At 44.5% G+C, this 23220-nt stretch overlaps 1 protein-coding gene across 1 annotated transcript; it reads left to right on the top strand.

Moving 5' to 3' along the window:
* The first annotated feature begins 52 nt into the window (after positions 1-52).
* On the top strand, positions 53-23005 carry lamb1b (laminin, beta 1b). The gene is made up of 33 exons (XM_084573139.1): positions 53-313; positions 599-771; positions 3565-3712; positions 6558-6631; positions 7102-7290; positions 7393-7456; positions 8167-8369; positions 8476-8596; positions 9101-9289; positions 9845-10021; positions 10365-10477; positions 10565-10644; positions 11838-11973; positions 12067-12225; positions 12476-12609; positions 12702-12822; positions 12963-13149; positions 13609-13752; positions 13831-14062; positions 14277-14440; positions 14601-14825; positions 15450-15667; positions 16592-16688; positions 19520-19889; positions 19963-20147; positions 20456-20697; positions 20782-20982; positions 21060-21204; positions 21277-21484; positions 21658-21799; positions 21971-22147; positions 22243-22402; positions 22503-23005. The coding sequence occupies exons 1-33, from the start codon at positions 280-282 to the stop codon at positions 22637-22639; spliced, it is 5349 nt and encodes a 1782-aa protein (XP_084429265.1). The 5' UTR covers positions 53-279; the 3' UTR covers positions 22640-23005.
* The last annotated feature ends 215 nt before the right edge of the window (positions 23006-23220 follow it).

Genomic DNA, 23220 nt, shown 5'->3' with positions numbered 1-23220 from the left:
CCTACACCTCTGATGAACACTATGACACATTCAGAGTGTGATGAAGGAGCTGTGTCCCGTGCTGCCAGCAGAGGGTGCGCTCGTTTCCCACAGCTGTGTGTGGCGCTCTGCAGACAGCGGGGTGGAGTTGTTTGGTGGGATGCGGACTTTCTACGAGGCAACTCCCTCAAACTTCACACACACACACACACTCACACACTCGCACATCTGCACACACACTTCTCTGCTGTAGGAGCCGTCAACGTCTCGGAAGAGCTTGTCAATGCGCCGCAGTTGGAGATGTCTCTCACACTCCACATTTTAACCTCTCTGGGTGAGTTAAAGATTTCATTTGAAGACTTTTTTTTTTAATGTTTGCTCTGACATTTCAGCTCTACAGCAGCTACACATGTAATGAGAGCCATATGCAAACTATTATTCCCCCATAATGGAGATGAATCAGTGCCAAGAAGCTGCTCCAGAAACCTTTCTATGTGTTTCCCACGGCTGCGTAGTTAAATAAACTTCTCTGCTTCCTAATTAAAACAAAAATAAGACACTCTCTCTCTGCTGCTGTGTGAGAGGATTTAAAGTCTGACAGCGGTTCTCCTCCCTGCAGCCCTGTGGTGTCCTGTCAGGGCGCTGGTGCCGGAGTTTGGGGATGTTTGCACGGAGGGCAGCTGCTACCCAGCCACGGGTGACCTCCTGATCGGCCGTGCGCACAAACTCACCGCCTCCTCCACCTGCGGCCTGAACGAGCCGGAGCAGTTCTGCATCGTGGGACATCTGGAGGTAAGAGGGGAAAGGAGCTGGAAACCTGGAACATGAAACATAAAATATAAAATACAGTTGAGGCAGCTGGGTATCAGCAGGGTGAGCTGTGGACGGTTTCCAAAAACAGCATGATATGTGGAAACCTTAAGGTCTGGAGTACGGTTTGGAAATGTACTTAATCACTGTCCTGCACTTGAACGCACCAGCTTTTTGATAAGTATGTTTTTATACATGGTATCTGGGTAAAGGAGCTTAAAATGTGACTATCCAGATCATCCAGGTCACGATATATCCAAAAGAACAAGCTGAAACAAGGGGAACTGGACTTTTAGGGTATTTTTGAAGACGTTGCATCCAGGTTTTCAGTTCAGCTGTCCACCTATACCTCATTTGAAGACAACTGCATCCGCATTTTAGACGAAACCGACAGACGGTCTGTGTCAAATTGGAAAATCCTTCTTGCCATCAATCTACAGCAGTCCCCCAAAAAAATGTTTCACCCTTGTTCACACCTAGAGCAAAAGAAAACAGGATTAAAACATATTTCTCCAGCTACAGATATAAGTATGTGGCCATAAATAGACACCAGTCTTGTGATTTTCAGATGGACGACATCCACAGATGTTCTGATTTAAACCTCAACTCCACCATCTGTCTTTAAACGCCTTCAAGAAACTCTACGAGTCAAGTTGCCTTTGTTTCAGCTTGTCGTTTTTGGATGTTAAAAGTCTTTTGGATGCTTTCAGCTTTTGTGTTTCACCCAAACACTCAGCTTCTTTTTCAGAAAGATAAATAAACTTAGAGTAGTTTAAAGAAACGTGTCACTTGAACATGTGAGTCGTAAATTAAACGGTTATTTGGAGTTTCATTCAAAGAAAATCATCAGACACTCACACACATACACAAATGTGAGTTATTTTATGTTCGTGCTTCCATTTTGCTTCCACAGTAATCTACACAACATTTAACAGTTATACTTAATTAAAGCGAAGCCGTTTCCTTGTCCTTCTGATGGTATTTTTCTGCCAGTGTCTTTGCTTTAAACTGTTTTGATTCAATAAGCTGATTTGCTGAGGAGTCGGCCGATGCACATGACAGAAAGTGGGTCAGCGATCTAAACTGTAGCATGACTATCGGCCTTGAAGATGCCACTTCTGTAACGGTGAATTCTTGGGAGTGTCGGTTTAACGCCAGAGCTGCGGCTGAACAAATTAAGCTTCGTTAAACGTGCGAGGATTGATTTCATCTACGTCGATAAAAACCTGAGATGAACCAATCGTGTTGTCGTGTCCGTGTGTGGGAGCGTGCACATGCAGCAGCGTCTGCTTGCTGTCTTGTCTCGAGTGGGAGTTCAGACATTCCCCTCCACAATAAAAGCACTGTGTGCCTCACAATCCCTGCCCTGTGTGCATATGGGCCGGGGGCGGTGGGTGGTGGTGGGGGGCGAGCTAGAGGATATTCTCCTTCTTATCAAACACCCTTTTGGTGAGTTTCGAGCGTGAATGGTGTTTTCATGACACACTGCGGGACCCTTTTTCTGAGGATGAGCACAGTCCCCAAGAATGAGCGTCGGTACAAGGAGGGAAGGAAGTTCCCTCGACTCGAAAACACACTGCTAAGTGGCGCCACTTATCCAGACTCCGCTCACATTTCAACACAGACGTAGTTGGCCCGGAGCTCTGTGAAATTGAGAAACCCATTCTGTTTATTCACATTCTGTAATACTGTGTCGCCTGACAGTGTGTGAACCGCAGTTTAGTTTGTGTACGCGCCAAAGCATCTGTGAAGATGCCAGAGGCAGTGAATGGGTTATTAAACAGATGCAGACAGACAGACGGATGGACACATCTGGACGCCCTGACCTATATGTGCCCATATGTGATTGCTGATGGGCATTAATCTGAAGCTTCCTCTGAACTTACTCCAGTTCAGCCATTAAAACGTTAAACGTAGAAACTAACTACTTCTGTCTCAGGCTAATGGAAACAAAAGGCTTAAAATGTTTCTGAGAATTGTATATAACTGAACAGATTAAAAACAGTTTAGGAATCTAACATCCCCGCCAGAACACTGTACAGTTGGCACAAGGACTAAAACTATTTGGCAGCTGTTTTATAACTGATCAACAAGTTATTTTTAAGCCAAAAATCACTAGTTCCACCCTACAAATGTCAAGTTTTGCTGCTTTTCTTTGTTTCTTTTTGGACAGGAAACTGAATTGGGCTTTACTTTTGTTGACAAAATGAGATATACACAGATCAGACATAACATTATGACCACCTTCCTAATATTGTGCAGGTCTCCCTTGTGGAGGTTCATCAGAGAATGGACATGGGCCTTCTGAGGGTGTCCTGTGGTGTCTGGCAACTGAATGTTGGGAGTGGGGGCCTTTGAGGGGAGGGGCCTCTGTGGATCATCCCACAGATACTTGATCAGTTTGGGATCTAGTGAATCTGGAGGATTTGCTGTTCTTCACGTTTTTGTGGCTGCTGCCATCAAGGAGTGTCATTGCTATGGGGTGGGGGTGACTGGTCTGGTCTAGGTGGGTGCTACATGTCTAAGTAACATCCACACCAATGAATTAATGAATGCCAGGTCCAAAAGTTTCCCAGCAGAACATTGAATTGTCTCAAGTTGGTCAACGTTATTTACTTCTCCTGTCAGCGGTTTCAAGGGACGGTCCAGGATAAGTAGTAGTAAGAGTAGTGAATAAACAAGTTGTTTTCTCTGTGTCTAAACTGTTTATCGGTGCAAGCAGAAGTCTCATAAACCGTACGGTGCGTTGACCCTTTATCACTTCCCGGCCTTCAGGAGGAGAAGAAATGTTTCCTGTGCGACTCCAGGGAGATGTACGACGCGGACGGCTACCCCGCCAGCAACCCCAACAGCCACACCATCGAGAACGTGGTCACCACCTTCGCCCCCAACCGCCTCAAGACCTGGTGGCAGTCGGAGAACGGTGAGAGACGCAGGAAGCACACCTGAGAAACAATGGGGGGGGGGGGGGGGGGGGGGGGGGGTTCGTTCTCGAGATAAAAAGAGAAGAAGTTCATAAGCGTGTGAGCGCCCACTGAGGCTGTTCTCATGGGAACTCATGGGCTCAGTAATGACTAGGAGAAGAGATCACAGAGCCACTGACTGCAGCCAATCACAGGAGAGTCTATGGGGGAGTGGGGGCGGGGCTTACAGGTGTGCAGAGGAGAACAGGTGTGCAGGTGGGAAACAGATGTGGGTCATCACACAGGACTTTAGAGTGGAAAGAAAGGAAGTGTAAGATGAGAGAGCCGTTTGAGGATCTGTAATCATGTTTCCCTCTTTCTACCGTCGTCTACTCAAACAGGAAGGAAATTCACAGCGAAACCAGGGATTGATTTTACCGTTCTACTGTAATATGAATGATTCCTCTGATCTATAAGATATTTTCATCCACTTATCAATCACGGTTGCTCCTTCTTTTTAGTTTTTTTATTGAAACGATTGCTCAAGTTTATATCCTTAACTTAAAGAAGCCTTCTGGAAACATCTTCGGCACATATTAAGGATTATTTATGCAGATTCTTTTCCAAAGTTCAGTCCTATCTGAGAGGCATATTTTGCACAATACAAATGAGAACGTTTAAAGAAAGCCTCAGTCACTAGGGAATGACAAAATGTTTTGAGGAGGCTGTCTGCCCAGTTCACAGTCACGTGTTTTGCCGGACACAACGTTCAGCTAAAGACCAAAAGACATTCACCACAGCTGGAAGTTTACCTGTGTCTCCTGTGATATAAATAAACACTAATCTAGTTGACGGGTGTAGCACACTGCTAACAGATTCCTCGCTAGTTTAAATATACAGTGTGGTTGTGTTGGGTTGGTCCCATCAAACATCCATTCCAGTTAAGCTGACAAACCATTGCATTTTAATGGTTACCATGAAATGAAAACAATGAGTTCCCTCAAAAAAGACAAACACATTACAGCAGATTTCCATGCAGACCAACGAATCCTGCTCCAACATTCAAGCGCTGCACATGCACACAGTGTCCCTGCAGAGTGGTGGGAATCTGTCAGAGATGTGAGTCATAGAGGCAGCAGCAGTGTAGATAGCTCTGATACAGCAGGAAGTTACAGACACACAATGGCGTCACTTGGGATTTCCTAATTCCCCTCACTCTTGTCCTCCACTTGTATGTTGGCTCCAGAGTTGCTGTTGTTAAGTTTGAACTATATCCTGGTTTTAAGAAGTTTATGAATGGAGATTTGCTAAATTAAAACACACAGCACTACACTGTTTATTAAAATAGGCTACTGTTTAATAATACTTAATACTGAAAACTCATTCTAACATGGGAGTTAGTTGTTTCAAGCATTATGTAGCTAACAGAACTAGCTAACTTACAGAGCTAACATTAGGTTGCTATAGCTTGGTGCCTGCTGTTTAATAATCAGTTAAACATGAAAACCTTAAACTATGTCTCCTAAAACAGATTTTAACAAAAAAGTTAACAAACGTTTGACCATTAGCTAACTGAACTAGCTAACTAACAGAGAACATTAGCTTGCTAGTGTTTTGAGTTGTGTTCCGCATATCTGGTATGACACTTCTTAAAAGTATCGTTTAACAATCATGTAACTTTAAAAACTTTCAATTAAATTTCAAAAAGCAGTTTCTTAAATTGAGATCAGCTGTTAGCTAGTACTCATGAACTGCACTGCTAAGTAGCTAACTGATAAAACTAGCATGATGTCATCAACATATCCGATGTGACACTTGATCAAAATGCAGTTTAATAATTAAATAAATCTGAAAACTTTAAATTACGTTTCCTAAAACAGATTCTAAAATAACAGCCGGTATAAGCGTTTAGTAGCTGCAATGTTACGTAGCTAACAGAAATAGCTAATTCACAGTAGGTCTACTAACATTAGCTTGCTAGCGTTTGGTGCTTGTTGTTTGATAATCAGTTAAACATGAAAACCTTAAACTAGGCCTACTAGTTAGTTGTAACAAACGTTACACCATTAGCTAACTGAACTAGCTAACTGACAGAGCTAACATTAGCTTGCTAGTGTTTGATGTATCTGCCGTGACACTTCTAAAAAATGTTGTTTAGCAATTATTTAAATTAAATACTTTAAATCAAATCTCCTAAAGTCGTCTCTTAAGTGGAGATTAACCGTTACAAACACCCAGCAACTGCACTGTTATGCAGCTAACGGAACAAGCTAATTCACAGTACTGACATTAGCTTGCTAGCGCTTGGTGCTTGCTGTTTAATAATCAATTAAACATGAAAACTTTAAACTAAGTCTTCTAAAACAGATTTTAACATAAATTTAGTTAGTTGTAACAAAAGTTACACCATTAGCTAACTGACCTTTCTAACTGACAGAGGTAACATTAGCTTGCTAGTGTTTCGGGTTGTGTTTGACGTATCTGCTCAGACACTTCTTAAATTATTAGTTTTAAAACTGTGTGGGACATCATCAACATATTTAAAATGTTTTTGGTTCATTTAAATAAGAAAACCTTCTAACATAAAAGTAGAAGTTGAAAATAATTTAGAATATTATTTCTACCTCCTGCACCAACATTCAAATCTGTTATAAAAGACAGAAGATGATTTGGGTTGAACACAATCCAGAACTGGAGCTGGGCGTTGCCTGAGACGAAGCTGACTCGGCTGCAGAAACAATAAGCGCTGAGCGTACTGTATGTTGTGAGAAAGTCAGTGCAGAGTGTGTGTTTTGAATTTTTACAACTGAAAGGACCGTAATTGTTAATTTCCTGTTTGGCTGCGTTTCCTTTTTCTTCTTGCAGGTGTGGAGAATGCGACCATCCAGCTGGACCTGGAGGCCGAGTTTCATTTCACTCACCTCATCATGACCTTCAAGGTGTCTGTTTTCTCTCACACAAACACACGCATACGTATGTATACAGTATATATACACCACATAAATACCGCCATACCCACGGCACGGAGATAAACACAGCGTCGGACAGCTGTGGCGGTGGAGGAGCGTTGAAAATCGGTCTCCAGGGAGCGGTGGGAAGAAGAGGAGGAGGAGGAATGAGCGGAAGACTTTACTGCTCGCCTCTCAACGCTGGTTGGCTTTGATGGGGGCCAGCTGTAGTCATGCCTCTCGTCAACTTTGCAGCTCTACATCACACTCAAAACACACACATGAAACATACCCATCCTGTTTTTTCTTTGGATACATACCAGGAAAGATCAGCCTCCACCCTTACGCTTTTAAACATATACAAGGGTCAGATTAGTGTTTATCCACATTTAACACCAAGACGTGAGTTATCCTGTTGTCTGAGAATATGAGAACGTGACCTCTTCTGTATCCGCTCGCAGACGTTTCGCCCGGCTGCCATGGTAATCGAGCGGTCCATGGACTTTGGGAGGACGTGGCAGGTTTACCGTTACTTCGCCTACGACTGCGAGTCGTCCTTCCCTGGAGTTTCCTCGGGCCCGATGGTCAAAGTGGACAACATCGTCTGCGACTCCCGCTACTCAGACATCGAACCATCCACGGAGGGAGAAGTGAGTCGCTTATGTTTTATAGAAAATGCACATAAACATTTGTTTATTTTAAATGTTTTTGGTTTTTAACACTTTCTTTCCTTTATTTTTTTTCTCTCACAGGTTATATTTCGGGTGCTGGACCCCGCCTTTGAGATTGATGACCCCTACAGCCTGAGGATACAGAGTAAGCAACATCTTAATATGATTAATGTTAAAAAAGTTTCTCTCATTGTGTTTTTGGTCTCAGAAACTTTGAAGATAAGAAGCTCTCAACTTTTTGGGCTTGTGAGCCCCTGGACAAAGACTATTTTTCCATCTAAAATACATATATTTGTTTCACAATTAGCTTTTCACAAAACTGAAAAGGATTTCCAGTAACTTCTAGTTTAGCCGTCCGTCATCCAGCTACCTGTAGCAGAGCTGCAGGAGTGGGAAGAATTTCACATGTGGAAGCGACCCGGACTTTGTACACTCACCTACATCCAAACCGAGGCGCTCACTTCCTCGATCACACGCACATGGAAAGGAGTCATTTTAACTGTGGGTTAAAAACTCTGTGGGTTGTGAGGAACTGCAGCGGCATCCTTGAGCTCTGAAACTCACTTTGTACGACATCTCTCCTCCATTAGACAAATAAATCACCAATCGTCATATTGAACCTCGAAAACTCCATTGCACATCCTTTGTGATTACTTTAAGCTAATGCATTTAAAATGACCTGAAAGTAAAAGAAACAAGGCGATGTTATCACATTACCACATAATGCACAAATAAAGGATTTGGAATTAACACTGAAGTAAAAACTGCTGCTTTAAAGTGAATGAAACAGATGCAGAGATGCCCTTTAGCAAGGCACTGCAAGGAATAACTATCTAACTTCCTGTGTGCGTGCAGACATGCTGAAGATCACCAACCTCCGAGTGAAGTTCATGAAGCTCCACACGCTGGGCGACAACCTGCTCGACTCCCGCGACGAGGTGACGGAGAAGTACTACTATGCCCTTTTTGACATGGTCGTGAGGGGGAACTGCTTCTGCTACGGCCACGCCTCCGAGTGCGCTCCGATCGACGGGGCACCGACGGTGGCTGAGGGCATGGTACGTCGAAAGCGCAAACATCTGCAGAAGAAGAGAGAACATGACAGAGATAAGGCCTTGTGTGAAGCTTTTTAAAAATGCATTATTTACTTGTTTGTGTGTGCAGGTCCACGGCCGCTGCGTGTGCAATCACAACACTGAGGGACTGAACTGCGAGCGCTGCCAAGACTTTTACCACGACTTGCCTTGGAGACCTGCAGAGGGACGAAACACCCACGCCTGCAAGAGTAAGAGCATGAACACAAATCAGAAAGCTGAATTTTGTTTATTTCCATTTAAAATAATAGTTTGACATATGTACTGTATGAGAACATTTGTTGGTTAGCTTAGCATAAAGACTGGAAATGAAGTTTTTATTGTTTTCAAGTAGCTAGTCAAATTATGCTAGCAGTTTCCCCCTAATTCCAGTCTTTATGCTAAGCTAAGCTAGCTGTTTCTTGTCTATTCTAGCCATAACACTTTTCTAAAACAGCTTTCCAAAGATGAATTAGCTTAATTACTTTCATAAAAGTTCAATGTATCAGACTACATTCATTTCTTTAATCAAATATGTTTGATTTTTGGAGCTTCAAAACATATAAATTTAACATTTACACATTAAACAGTAGTTCGATCAAACAAGATAACTGGCAGATCACATACAGGTATAGAAGACAAGACGTATGTACATCATTTTTAAAATCAAATGAGATCCAGGAGTACGTCCCTGACTTGCTTCCGTTCCTTCTCAGAGTGCGAGTGCAACCAACACGCCACGTCGTGTCACTTCGACCTCGCCGTGTACATGACGACCGGGAACGTGAGCGGAGGCGTGTGCGACGACTGCCAGCACAACACGGTGGGCCGACAGTGCGAGCAGTGTGCGCCTTTCTTCTACCAGCACCCCAACAGAGACCTGAGGGACCCCAACGTCTGCGAACGTGAGTCGCGTGCGCCCTACGTGACCTCCGACCTCTCGTCACGATCCCCCATTACATGCGTTTAAAGGCATTTTTGCTCCTTACAAACTCAGAGGAGCACCATCTGGAGCTGTGACCTTTGTAGTGGAGGAGCAGAAAGTAGTCGTCTACAGAGTGATTGTAATTACAGGCTAAGTGCTGGAATGGAAATAGAGCCGTAAAATTAAATCTAACCACCTTCTTACAGGACTTTAAATTACACACTGATATTTCAGCTCTTTACTTGACATTATCTTTTTTACAGTCTCACCCACAAATAAGTTTTTGGTTTATAAGCTATTGTTATTTTATGTTTTTCTTCTTGCAAGAAGTCTGACGGCCATGAAATTTATATGTTCTTCATACTTAGAGTACAAATACTTATGTCGTATGCAAGTGCACCTTAATTTCTCTGTGAAAACATTTAATTTGCTCATAATCTCCCAAAGTATGTTCGTCTGGTCACATTTTATCTGAATAACCGGCCTTCGTGTGTCCACGCGGTTTAATCCAGTGTCATCTTTCATGTCTCCCCAGCGTGTAACTGTGACCCGACCGGCTCGCTGGAGGGCGGCAAGTGTGACTCACGAACAGACGTGGCCGCCGGGATGATCTCGGGTCAGTGTCGATGCAAAGCCAACGTGGAGGGAGAGCGCTGCGACAACTGCCGACAGGGACACTACGGGCTGGGACAAGGGCCGGACGGCTGCCTGCGTAAGTCACATTTAGATATATTTCAACATAGTGAGTGTGAAACTGAGACGCATCTGATTAATAAAGATTGTTTGGCTGCTTGAAATCCCCCCATTTGTTTGCACCTTGGATTCCTTCAAGCACACTATTAAAATGGTTTATGTGTATGTTAAAACCCAATTAAATCTGCTCTAATTGCATTTTTTATGAGCGAATTATAAGGTATTCTGAGGTGAATTCCTCTAGAACATAAAATACAAACTTGTTGAACACACACAGCATATAAACAAACATACAGCAGACAGACTGACGCAGATGAATCTGCTGCCTCATTGTTTCATTGTGTTTTGTTTTTTTTTGGCAGCATGTACCTGTAACCCTCTGGGAACGCTGCAAGGACCAAACTCCTGCGATCGGGTCACAGGAAGCTGCTTCTGCAAACGGCTAGTCGACGGACGCAACTGTGATCAGTGCGCGGTACGGATGCAAACACAACTGTCCGACTCGATCTGTGTTTGTCTCACAAACTTCTGTTGAAGTTTTCTTTTGGTTTTCAATCTACAGCCACAGCACTGGGGTCTATCCCATGACAGGGACGGCTGCAGACCATGTGACTGCGACCAGGGTGGCGCTCTCAACAACAAGTATGTGTAATGGGCAGACAAATTCTCAGAATTCCAAGAATTAAGACAGAATTTAAAGAATAAAGTCAGAATTCTGAGAAAAAAGTCAGAATTCTAAAAAAAAAAAAGTCAGAATTCCAAGAATTAAGACAGCATTCCGAAAAAAGTCAGAATTCATAGAATTAAGACTAGGGATATCCCGATCAGGTTTTTTTGCCCCCGAGTCCGAGTCCGAGTCATTTGATTTTGAGTATCTGCCGATACCGAGTCCCGATCCGATCCAAAGTGATGTCATGCCGCATACGTTGTTTCTGTGTGGAGTTGAGACGGTCTGACTCTGTACCACCACATAACAGCAAATACTAAGCTGTTATTTTTCCCATTTGTTTTGAAATATTATAGATCTGATAAAAAAAATAATGAGAATAAATATAAATATATACGTATATATATATATATATATATATATATATATATATATATATTCGATCCCTGATCGGGATGTAACGTCCGATTCCGATCGAGTCTGAAACCACGTGATCGACCCCGATTTCCAATCACGTGATCGGATCGGGACATCCCTAATTAAGACAGAATTCCAAAAAATGTCAGAATGTTGAAATTTAGAGAATAAAGTCAGAATTCCAAGAATTAAGACAGAATTCTGGAAAAAAAGTCAGAATTCATAGAATTAAGACAGAATTCCAAAAAAAGTCAGAATGTTGAAATTTAGAGAATAAAGTCAGAATTCTAAGAATTAAGACAGAATTCTGAAAAAAGTCAGAATGTTGAAATTCAGAAAATAGTCAGAATTCCGAAAGTCAGAATTCCAAGAATTAAGGCAGAATTCCAAAAAAGTCAGAATTCTGAGAAAAAAGTCAGAATTCCAAGAATTAAGACAGAATTCAGAAAAGTCATAATGTTGAAATTCCAAGAATAAAGTCAGAATTCTGAGAATTAATACAGAATTCCAGGAATTAAGAAAGAATTCCGAAAAGTCATAATGTTGAAATTCCGAGAATAAAGTCAGAATTCCGAAAATTAAGACAGAATTCTGAAAATTAAGACAGAATTCCGAAATAAATTCAGAACTCTGAGAATAAAGTTTAGCTACTGACAATTGTCACTTTCCATGTGTGTGGATTATAAGTAGAAATAACCGGAAAAACATACAAATTCCAGCATACATGTAATTTTCCCGTCTCTCTCCACAGCTGCGACCCTCGAACCGGTCAGTGCGAGTGCAGGGAGCACATGTCTGGACGCCGCTGCGAGCGGGTCGAGTCCGGCTTCTACTTCATCGCTCTGGATCACTACACGTACGAGGCCGAGGACGCCAAGCACGGACCCGTGAGTGTGTCTGCTGCACTGTCTGTTTATTCTTGACTTTAACTCAGATATCCAGCTGTAGCTGTGATGTGATGTTGTTGTTCTCTGTGTCAGGGTGTGACAGTGGTACACAGGCCGTACCCTCTGGATCGGAGTCCCACTTGGACTGGGATGGGCTTCGTTAATGTGCCGGAAGGAACTTACCTAGAGTTCAACATCGACAACATCCCAGACTCCATGGACTATGACATCCTCATACGTTACGAGCCACAGGTAACACAGTCAATAAATTATAACAATAATAATCATTCAAATAAAACTGACAAACGTAGTGTCTAACAAAGAGGATAAACAGGATGGTGACAGATTATCTGGGACAGGAAGTTTCTGCCCTAGGGGAAGAGGAACAAAAGAACAAACGACTAAAGAACAAACAGAAACACTAATCCAAGAATAACAACCCTTACGTCATTGACAAGACTTGAAATAAGGGAATAATATATAATCTATGGTGTGTTGACAGTTGCCCCAGCAGTGGGAGGAGGTCAACATGAGAGTCGAGCGTCCCGTCTTCAACCCTCCGAACTACTCCGGCCACTGCAGCGACTCCGTCCAGAACGGCGACGAGCAGACCATCTCTCTTCCACCGGGATCCAGGTGCTGTTTAACGTCTCACATTCCCGCCGCATACTGTAAACCCACACACGCACACAAACACGCATACACTGACTTCCCGTGTTGCGTCGCAGGCACGTGTTGCTGGTGAGGCCGGTGTGTTTCGAGAAAGGACTGAACTACACGATCCGTCTCAGCCTGCCTCTCTACTCGTCCGTCAGGGACATCACGAACCCGTACACGCTCATCGACTCCGTACGTACCGCTCTCAATGTCTACGCTGCACCAGATTTAACTTAAAACGTGGCCCTCAGCCGGTGAGGTTTGAGCTCAGACTTTAGATTGGTTCTTCCCACACTGCTCCCTGAAACCTCCACCCTCCACCCTCCTTCTAGCTGGTGCTGATGCCCCGGGTCAGAGAGCTGGACATGTTCCACGGGGTCGAGGGCGAAGGAGCGTGGGATACGTTCCAGCGCTACCGATGTCTGGAGAGCAGCCAGAGCGTCGTGAAAAGCCCCATGACCGACATCTGTAACGACTACATCTTCAGCGTTTCCGCTCTGCTGCACAAAGGAGCCATGGGTACGAGCTGCAGATACTGAGTCTGAGGGCGTTTTATTTGTTATCAGGAACCTTTGGTTTTGATTTCTCCATAAATTTGGCGTCTTTTGGCTTGTCTTCTGTCAGATTGTGTTCCTCATTGGATGTCTTTTGTCTTACAGAGGTCATTTTGTCTCTCTTTAAGGTTATTCTTTAATCAATCGGTCCATCTTTGTCTTGTCTTGTGTCTCTTTGGGGTTGTTTTGAGTTTGCATCTGTCTTTTGTCCCCGGGTTCGGGGTTAGTTTGTGTGCCTTTGAGTTCATCTTGTGTCGCATTGAAGATGTTTGTTCTCTCTTTCCCTAAGTTTTGTGTCTTTTCACCTTTTTGAGTTCAATCTGTGTGTCTAAGTTTGTTTAGTGCCGTTTTTATTGACTTTTAAAGGTCACTATATCAGAATCAAAACTCTTTTAATCCTCATACGTCTTATTTTATCTCCCAGCGTGCCAGTGTGACCCTCAGGGTTCTCTCAGCACCGTGTGTGACCACATCGGAGGTCAGTGCGAGTGTCGACCCAACGTCGCCGGCAGGAACTGCGACCACTGCGCCCCGGCCACGTTCCTTTTCAGCCCGTCCGGCTGCAGACGTGAGTGACGCCGCCGATAAACTTTACAAACAAATCTCACTGTTTGAATCTCTCTCACAGTCCTGATTTTGCTTCCAGCTTGCAACTGCGACTCTCGCGGCTCGGCGAGCGCCTTCTGCCACGAGGCGACCGGCCAATGCGAGTGCGTGCCGGGGGCCACGGGTCGCCAGTGCTCCCACTGCCTGCCGGGCTTCTGGGGCTTCCCTCAGTGCCAACCGTGCCAGTGCAACGGCCACAGCGAGTACTGCCACCCTCAGACCGGGGAGTGTCAGGGCTGCAGGGACTTCACCACCGGACACCACTGTGAGAGGTACGACGTATAAACAGCTACCGTCTGTCACTTCTGACCTTTTTAGTCTTAATGATACTTCCACAAAAGGTGTCAAAGGAGTTTCTAAGGCTAAAGATGTTCTTCCAGTCAAGCTTCAGCTTCAGTCTCCACCTCCAACTTCATGGATCACGATCTTCGTTCCTTCCAGCAGATAAAATGTTCTTGAGTCAAAGACATCCTTGAATGCTTCCAGGTGTCTGGACGGTTACCACGGTGACCCGGAGTTGGGTTCAGGCGGCCACTGCCGCCCTTGCATGTGTCCGGACGGGCCCCGCAGCGGGCGCCAGTTTGCAGACAGCTGTTACCTCCTGGCTAACATCAATCAGCTGGTGTGTGTGTGCAGCCCCGGCTACAAAGGTATGCAAACACTTCATAGGTTTGTTTTTACCTAAACATCCCAGAGGGCTTTTTATTTATTTATTTGTTTTTTAGATCGTCACGTCTTCACCTCACGATCAATTCCCTGTAATTAGCGCGCACGCCTTCATACGTCGTTTCCTCTCCTCTCTTCATCCAGGCGCCAGGTGCGACCAGTGCTCCGCCGGCTACTTCGGGAACCCCCTGGTGCCCGGCGGCCGCTGCATGCCCTGCCAGTGCAACAACAACATCGACATGCACGACCCGGGGTCCTGCGACGCTCGCACGGGCACCTGCCTCAAGTGCCTGCACCACACCCAGGGGCACGGGTGCCAGCACTGCAAGCTGGGTTACTACGGCAACGCTGCCCAGCAGAGCTGCAGGAGTGAGTAGATGTTCGATCCCGAATGGGACGTTTTAAACGAACCCAAACATTTCTTGACGTTGATACGTCAGCAGAAAATGCTGACACAGCCTGTTGGATCTAGTTTTAATTGTTTTTGGTTTAATTCCTACATAAAAACACAACTTTTGACTCAGAAAAATGGTTGTTGGTCTATAAATTGTAAGGTACATGGTTTTTAAAATAAAAATGAAGCTCATCAGTAGTATTTTAAAGCGGCGAGGCAGGACCAAAACGCTAGACACAAGGGGAGACAGGAGCAGGAAACAAAATAACTTTAAACAAAACTTACAGAATTGGAACAAATAGTGCTGCAGAGTAGGAAGAGGGATCCAAAAATCACCCAAACAAGATAAGAACTCAGGTAAACAAGGAGCTGAACCAAAACTTCAACAGACATCAGGGGTATCAGGGGTAAATGAGACACATGTGAAACTAATGAGGGAGGAAACACGCCCTCATGATCACAGGAAGTGAAGCAGGACACGAAACACCAAGGAACAAGTTACAAAATAAAAGCAGGAAAACCAAATGTCACAGAAAATATACAAAACTCAAAAAATGCTGCCTCCATTTTGGTTCAAACTCATCTCCTCCTCTGTGCAGAGTGCATGTGTTACTCGGCGGGGACCGTACCTCAGGCCTGTTCGTCCCCCGACGAGTGTCAGTGCGACCAGCGCACCGGTCAGTGTCCCTGCCAGCCCAACGTCGCCGGACTGAACTGCGACCGCTGCATCGCCGACACATGGAACATCGCCGGCGGGACGGGCTGCCAGCGCTGCGACTGCGACCCCGACCACTCCGAGGGATCCTCCTGCCATGAGGTGAGGCTCTGTGAAGATAAAACTGCATCTAATCTTAATTTTAGACTTTATAACACAAAGTTTGTGATCTGAATTCATCTCATTGTCTTCTGAAACTGGAGAAGCACCAGTTTTGTTTTGTTTTTTTATGCCGAACCCTAAACATGCCCTGGGCTGTTGTAATTGTCCAGATGTTGGCTACTTCCCGTTTCATCCGAGTCAATCAGCAAGTCCCCGCGTCATCTCCTGCATTAGCGTCGCAGCAGCTGCTCCAATTTACCCCCCTAAACATGATATATAACTGAATGAACCACAAAATCTCTCCACTCAACGCTATTGCCAAACTCTCTCTTACACAATGTGGGGACTGGCAAAGAAAATTTTCCCAAGCGCTCACTCTCATCGCCCATTTAATCACAGCAGCTTGTTTTTGTGTATTTCTTTATGTTTTTTTTTTTTATTTGATATATGGACTCCAGCTGCTCCTCACACAAATCTGCATGTAAAAGAAGTGAATATGTGCTCATACTCACCCGCACACAAACATTTGGGTTTCTGTATTTACTGGCCGCCCTCCATCGGAGGAAGGAAGTCTCAGAATACACCGAGGAATAACTGAAGACGCATATTTCTGAAAGGGGCTACGAAAAATACAAAGCTCCATTGTGTTTGCATGTGGAAGAAGAGCCTTGAAACGCACAGAATTAGTGTGTGGTAAAACTTTCTGCCTGATAATATTTTATTATTGTCGCCCTTTATTTCGACTTCTTCTTCTTCTAGCGAATGTATATCAATCCTCAGCAGAAAGTAGTTCCAAACAGATGCACTATTTCTTCCAGTATTATTTGACAAGAAGGAATTAAATGAGCATTTCCTGAAAATAAAACAACATATTCTGCAGCTTTGACCTGACCTGATTTATTCTGGGTGTTCCTCTTGCCGTAGGTCACCGGACAGTGCAGGTGCAGACCCGGTTTTGGAGGCAGGACCTGCCGGGAGTGCAAAGAGCTCTTCTGGGGCAATCCGAAGGTCAAATGTCACGGTAAGGTGTCGACGCCTGTATGCAAAATATACACACAAAGGTTCATTGAAAACATAATAGAGCAGAAAGGAATAGTATTAAAGCTGCTATGATAAATATTTACAGGTTAAGCAACTAAAGATAAACTAAGTTTATTAATTAACAAAATCCATGGAAAGAGACTCAGGGTGGGGACATGTCTCAGGAAGCGTTTGTCCACTTAGTTCCTTTAATGAAAGAGGGAACAAGAAGTAAAGAAAAGTGTTGATAACTGAGACAAAGTAGAATTCAGTGAGGTGAGGTTATAATAATTTATTACACTTGTTTTTTGTTTTTGCGTCTTTCTGTTCATTGTTCTGGTTTTCTCTCTTGTCGCTCTTAAAGGGGAACTACTGTTTTTTACAACCTGGACCTTATTTCTGGCATAAACTACGATTGTTTACACACCCATATAACTTTTGTGTCATTTGTATTCCTTCGGGAGATATTTAGATCAGCGTATATCCATATAGTGGGAGTGACTGGGGCACCGAAACGCAGCCTCTAAATAACGCATTTGGTTCGCTATGGTTCGTCCACAACCTCAGAATCGGAAATATATTCAGCCATGTTGCAAAAAACTAGCAGTAGCAAATTACAGGTAAACAAGCCGACCGTCGCCGGTGCGTGTGGCACTCAGAGATGACATCATCCAGGTCAGAAGACATCATCTGGGGTCTGTAGGTCAATCTACAGACCTCGGATGATGATCACAGGTAACTCCAGACTCAACGGGGAATAGTACTAGCGTATCTTAGCAAAATATTGCTGAAATGAACGAGTTTCGCGGCAGGTAATGCGTTATTTAGAGGCAGCGTTTCGGTGCCCCAGTCACTCCCACTATGTGGATATACGCAGACTAAACGATCGTATTTTATGCCTGCAATAAGGTCCAGCTTGTAAAAAACAGTAGTTCCCCTTTAATGTATTAGCTCTGTTTCTGTAGGTACTTCAAACTGTACCCACAGATGAAGTTATCAGCTAAAGAAAAAGATATTTCAGTCTGGGGTTGGTGGAGCCCAAAACGGAGATCAAAGTGGGAGTAAGGAGGTTAGAAGGTGTGACTCCAGAGATTCCCATTTAAATTTAAGAACTGAGGTTTGTTTCTGCTGTCCCCAAGTGGACATAAAAGTGACAACAACATGGCCACAGATGATTTCACAAACAAATACCTTCCTTCGATAGCCTTGATGGATGCAAGGAAGGATGTTCAGGAGGTTCGAATGCAAATTTGGATGATGATGGTAGAGGAATCCAGGTTCCTGTAGTGAAAAGATGGAAAAGGCAGACAAGAAAATAAAGGAATGAGTCATATCAAGTAGAAATGAGTCAAGACTGCAGCTTCCTCCACTTGTCTTAGTGTCTTTAGTAGCTGAAATAAATTACCAGCATGACTGGAGTAAGATAAAAGCGAAAACCATGCTACTGCTAACCTGTAAAGGATCAGGATAATGTTCCAACACAAGAAGGACAGTAAGGTTAAAAAAATTCTTAGAAAAGTCTCACAGTCAGTGTTTTACTCCAGTGATCATCTTCTTGAGTTTCCTTTTAAACCGACTTGAATCACTTCATTTCCAGCTATTTCAAGTCTGAGTCATTTGTGCTTTGTGTGTTTATGTATCATATAACTTAAAGTAGTTTCCAGTTGTTTGGTCAGACACTGATTGCCTGACAGCAGGTTGGCGCTCGGATTCAGCTTCTCAGAAAAAGCCGTAATGTTCGCCAAACCAAAACTGCTGAAAGGTCTCACAGTGACTGGCTCGCCCTCAGAGAAAGAGGGCAGGAGAGGGAGCAGATCTGGGAATGACCTCTCGTTCCTCCCTCATGAGAACCAGATGTTCTCCGAAAACTCCCAGGCATCCCGTTCTTCGTCATGGACGGACACCCGGATGAGCCAGGAATCCTGAATTATTCCCGCCGCATTCCCTGACGGTCCCTCAAGCTGGTGAAGCAGCTGGACCTCTCAGTGAGAAATGTGTGGGAGTCGTAGGTTGTTATGTGTCAGAGTACTGATAGTAAAGCCTTCTAAGTTGGAAGAATTTGTTCTTATGGCCAGATTGAGATGTCACTGTGATTTAGAGAGTGTTATTGGTATGCAGCTTTTACCACCCTATGATCACCGGCTCCTAATAGGTGTTATATTTCACTGCAACAGAAACTGAAACTTCAAACGCTTCTGCTCCATAAATCACACAATTAAACCAAAGTTTCCATTCCTTCTTTGTGACTCATTCGATCCTATCTCCTCCTCCTTCTGGGTTTTTTTTATGGAGGGTGGGAAGTGGAGTGACCCGAACCCGAGGGATCACCGTGACCTCCGAGGTCCATTTCATGTCTAAGTTTATTTACTGAAAGTGATGGGAGTAGAATAAATAAGGTCTATTTCCCTGAGGAGACGTGAAAATGGCTTCGTAACAGACCTCACATAACATTTATAGCGGAAAACAGAAGTTATGTCTTACTTTTATTGTTGTAACTTGTTGAGAAAACAGCAAATCACTGGATAGATTCCAAATGAAATAACAGCTGTTGCCTCTGATGGAGACGTTTTGCAGTTAATTTTAGAGTTTTACCATCTTTTAGCTCATTGTTTTGGTCTTTGCTACTTTATTTTAGCTAACAGAAAAGATTTGTGTAGCATTCAGCAGCTAAAGGGTTTTATCTCAGGGGTAGGTGGAGACCAAACGTAGAGCTAAAAGAACTTTGGATGTTGCACAAATATTTGTCAATTTGCCAGAATCTAAATGGGGTTGGAAGAGATTTCTACTTAATTATTTATTTTAAAAGCTGTTTTTCCCCCACTCTTATTCAAGCTTGCGACTGCGACCCTCGGGGAATATCCAGCGAGCAGTGCCATCGCGCTACGGGACAGTGTACCTGTGTGGAGGGCGTGTCAGGCCCACGCTGCGACAAGTGTGCCAGGGGATACCGGGGTGAGTTCCCCGCCTGTGAGCCCTGCCACCAGTGCTTCGCCGTCTGGGACTCGGTGGTCGGCGAGCTAACCAACCAAACCCGACGCTTGGAGGACAAAGTGACAGAGCTGCAGACCGTCGGGGTGACGGCGCCGTACAGAGAGTTGATCGACAGCCTGGAGAAAAACGCCAAGGCGGTCAGAGACATAGTCGAGAGCAATCCTGCAGCAGTCAAGCTCGAGGAGATACAGGACCTGATGCATCAGATTACGTAAGCATACAGGCAAACACAGGCCAGTTCATGTTAAAGTCGTCTTTTCAGCACCGTTTCATTGTCTTCTCAGCGGTTTGATGTCCTACCTCAACGGGAAGCTGAACACGACAGAGGATGGCTTGAACCTTCTCCATAGTGACGCCAACGCCACTGATGCAAACTTGGACGAACTGACTGATGAGGCCAAAAAACTGGAGCAGACCGTCCAGGAGCTGAAGCAGCAGGTGCACGACATCAAGAACGCCAACATCCACGGTAGGATATGACTTTGACTGAAGCTGTTACAGAACCTTGTTGTTCTGGTTCTAATGCTGCAAAAGATCTTCCCAGAGCAGAGGCTAAAAGGGAAAACAGTCCATGGTTGGTGGTGGTGGTGGGGGGGGGAAGATGATCAAGCTGTGATGGGAGACACAGTGAGTTTATTTAAAACTTCACCTTGTGGGGAAACAAGTACATCATCAGCGTAAGGCTTTACATTTAAAACTTCTCCTTAGTGCAGATTTAGAGTCCATTCCTTTTTATCAAAAATTACAAAACCAGCTCCCTAACCATTCCGTTTCTAGGTGCAATGGCCACCATTTCCGATGCTCACACGGAGTCTAGGAATGCCGAACTCCGCGCCAAAGCCTCTACCAGCGATCCCGGCAACACAGTGGAACAGTCTGCCGCATTACGGAAAGCCACTGAGGAAAAACTGAGCAGCAGCGAGAGGGAATTTGACCGAAAGCACCAAAGAAACACACAGAAGCTGGACAAGCTCTCCAAAGAGCTGGATAAGTTTGACCTGTCGCCAATCAGTGAGAAGGTGAGGGACACTGAACAACTGCAGAAGACAAAACCCTTTAAATATTCATTTTGATAATTGTATGTATTCATTGTTTTTCTGTAGACGTGTGGTGCTGCTGCTGAAGATGACAACTGCTCACAATGCGGTGGTTTGGGTTGTGCCAGCGAGGACGGGGCGCCTCGGTGTGGAGGAGAAGGGTGTGGAGGCGTCGTCACCACTTCTCAGACTTCTCTCAAATCAGCTGAGAAGCTGGACCAGGAGATCGTAGCGGCTATGCAGGAGGTGGACAAGCTCTCCAGGATGGTAAGTGGGCAGTTGTCATAATCCAAAAGCAACTCCTGGTGAACGTGGGCAAATCTGCTGGACTCGCTTGTGCTCAGGTGTGGGAGGCCAACATCCGCGCAAATGATGCCAAGATAAACGCTATGGAGGTGCTGGTCAAATCCAACCAGAGCAAAGAGAGAGTGGAGAAGAGCAACGAGCAGCTCCGCAACCTCATCAAAGAGATACGAGACCTTCTCACCAGTGAGTAACTGAAAACAAAATGCATGTTTTTGGTAACAAAACAAAGATAATGTTTTATTTCTGGTACCTCAGACGAGAAGGCGGATGTGTCCGTGATCGAGGCCGTGGCCAACGAGGTCCTGGCTCTGGAGATGCCGACGTCGCCGGAAAAGCTGCAGGAGCTGACGAAGGAGATCAAGGAGAAGGTCGGCACCCTGACCAGCGTGGAGACGATCCTCAGTCAGAGCGCCGAGGACATCCAGGCTGCAGAGTCGCTGCTGAAAGAGGCCAAGGCTGCCAGGTAACGACGAGGAAAGCAAAGAAGGTGGCGGATGTCTTCACGACAACAAACAATCGATAAACGTTTTTATCTTCATAGTTAGTTAGATAGTCATCATAGTTTTTTTTACAATAACATTACAGAGAACTTCAAGGTTTAAAAATATTGGAAAACGATGTATGTCTCTCCATCAGTGAGGAGGCGTCCAGCATGAAGAAGACAGCAGATGTAGTGAAGGCAGCGCTGGAGGAGTCTGAGCGTGCTCAGAACATCGCCAGGGACGCCATCCAGTTGGCCAAGAACAACACTCAAGGCACCCTGGACCTGCTGACCTCCGTGAGTATGACCTCAGACAGCAGAAGTGATCCAAACTATAACAAGACGCAGATGAGGAGAATCAGGAAATGAAAGGATATGTGTGTAAACTATGTTTTTCACATTTTAGAAAAGGTTACAGAGGATAAATGACACACAGGATTTTCGTGTCTTTCAATGTGTGCGTGTCAGGTGGAGTTGGAGACGGAAATGTCGGAGCTGAAGCTCAGTAACACCACGGGGCGCCTGCTGCAACTAGAGAGGGAGGTCAGGCTCCTGAGACAGGACAACCTGGAGATGAACCGGCTGGAGGCGGCGGCGACAGCAACCGCCGACCAGGCCAAACAGAACGCGGAGGAGGCGCAGCAGGTCTCACAAACAACCGTTTACTTATCGATTCTGAGACTGTTTTTGGGTCATTTTTAGCTGCTGCTGTCATCAGTGTTATTTGTTTGTATGTGCAGGAGTTTGAAGACGAGGTGAAAGATAAATTCGAGCTGGTGGAGGGGCAGGTGGAAGATAAAGGGAAGGCGGTGCAGCAGGCGAGGAGAAAGGCGGACGAACTGCAACTGGAGGCCAAAGAGCTGCTCGCCCAGAGCACCAGCAAGCTGCAGAGACTCGGAGGTGGCCATTTTTTTTTTTTTCAGTGTCATACTTTGCACATAAAAACATAATTAATTTATCAAATAAGATAGAGAATAACTGCTTCCTGTTGCGCTTTCAGAATTGGAGCGCTCCTACGAGGTTAATCAGCGAGTCCTGGAGGCCAAAGCTGAAGAGCTGGCCCAGCTGGAGCGAACCGCCCGTCGCATCCTGGAGGAGATCAGCCAAAAAGTGACGCTGTACAGCACCTGTGTGTGATGAAGTCGTCCCTGGACTTTTCTGACTTTTTATAGTGTTTTTTAAAAGCACCTCAACGTACTGCTCCAAAGAGACTGCTCCCTTTTTATAGCTGTTAAGACAGAACACTGTAATATATTTGACGTTATCGTGCCAAAAAGTGTTTATTACTACAGAAACGAGCTTTGAATCTGCCATTAAAGTGTTGAATAACGAGTCCCAAAGGAAACCACTAGAAGCCAATGTGACCTCAAATACAAGAATGTGTAGAACATATAGAACAGTTTAAATGTGTAGGTCAATCTGTGTTTAAGTTTTAATTGTACTAAAAAACGACCAAAGATATATTGTGAAAACAACAAATATTAAAGTTTGATTTTAACTACCTTTTTGTTTTCTGTCTTTGTTTGGTAGCTTTAGCCAGAGAGATTCGTTTAGCAGTTAAGCTAACGTTACTCTGCTAAGCTAGGCTAAGTAGCTTGTACCGTAACTGGTTTACGTGGTATTATTTTTACCTGTGGTGGTTAAACTTTGCTATTTCTTCATTAATGCAGTATCTCTAACTCAATACTAACATACCGAAGTGTCAAAACCAAGTGTAA

The sequence above is a fragment of the Chelon labrosus genome (genome assembly GCF_963514085.1).
Source record: "Chelon labrosus genome assembly, chromosome: 23".
Taxonomy (NCBI): domain Eukaryota; kingdom Metazoa; phylum Chordata; class Actinopteri; order Mugiliformes; family Mugilidae; genus Chelon; species Chelon labrosus.
Note: the sequence above shows the minus strand (reverse complement) of the source record. Positions and strands in the feature narration are given on the sequence as shown.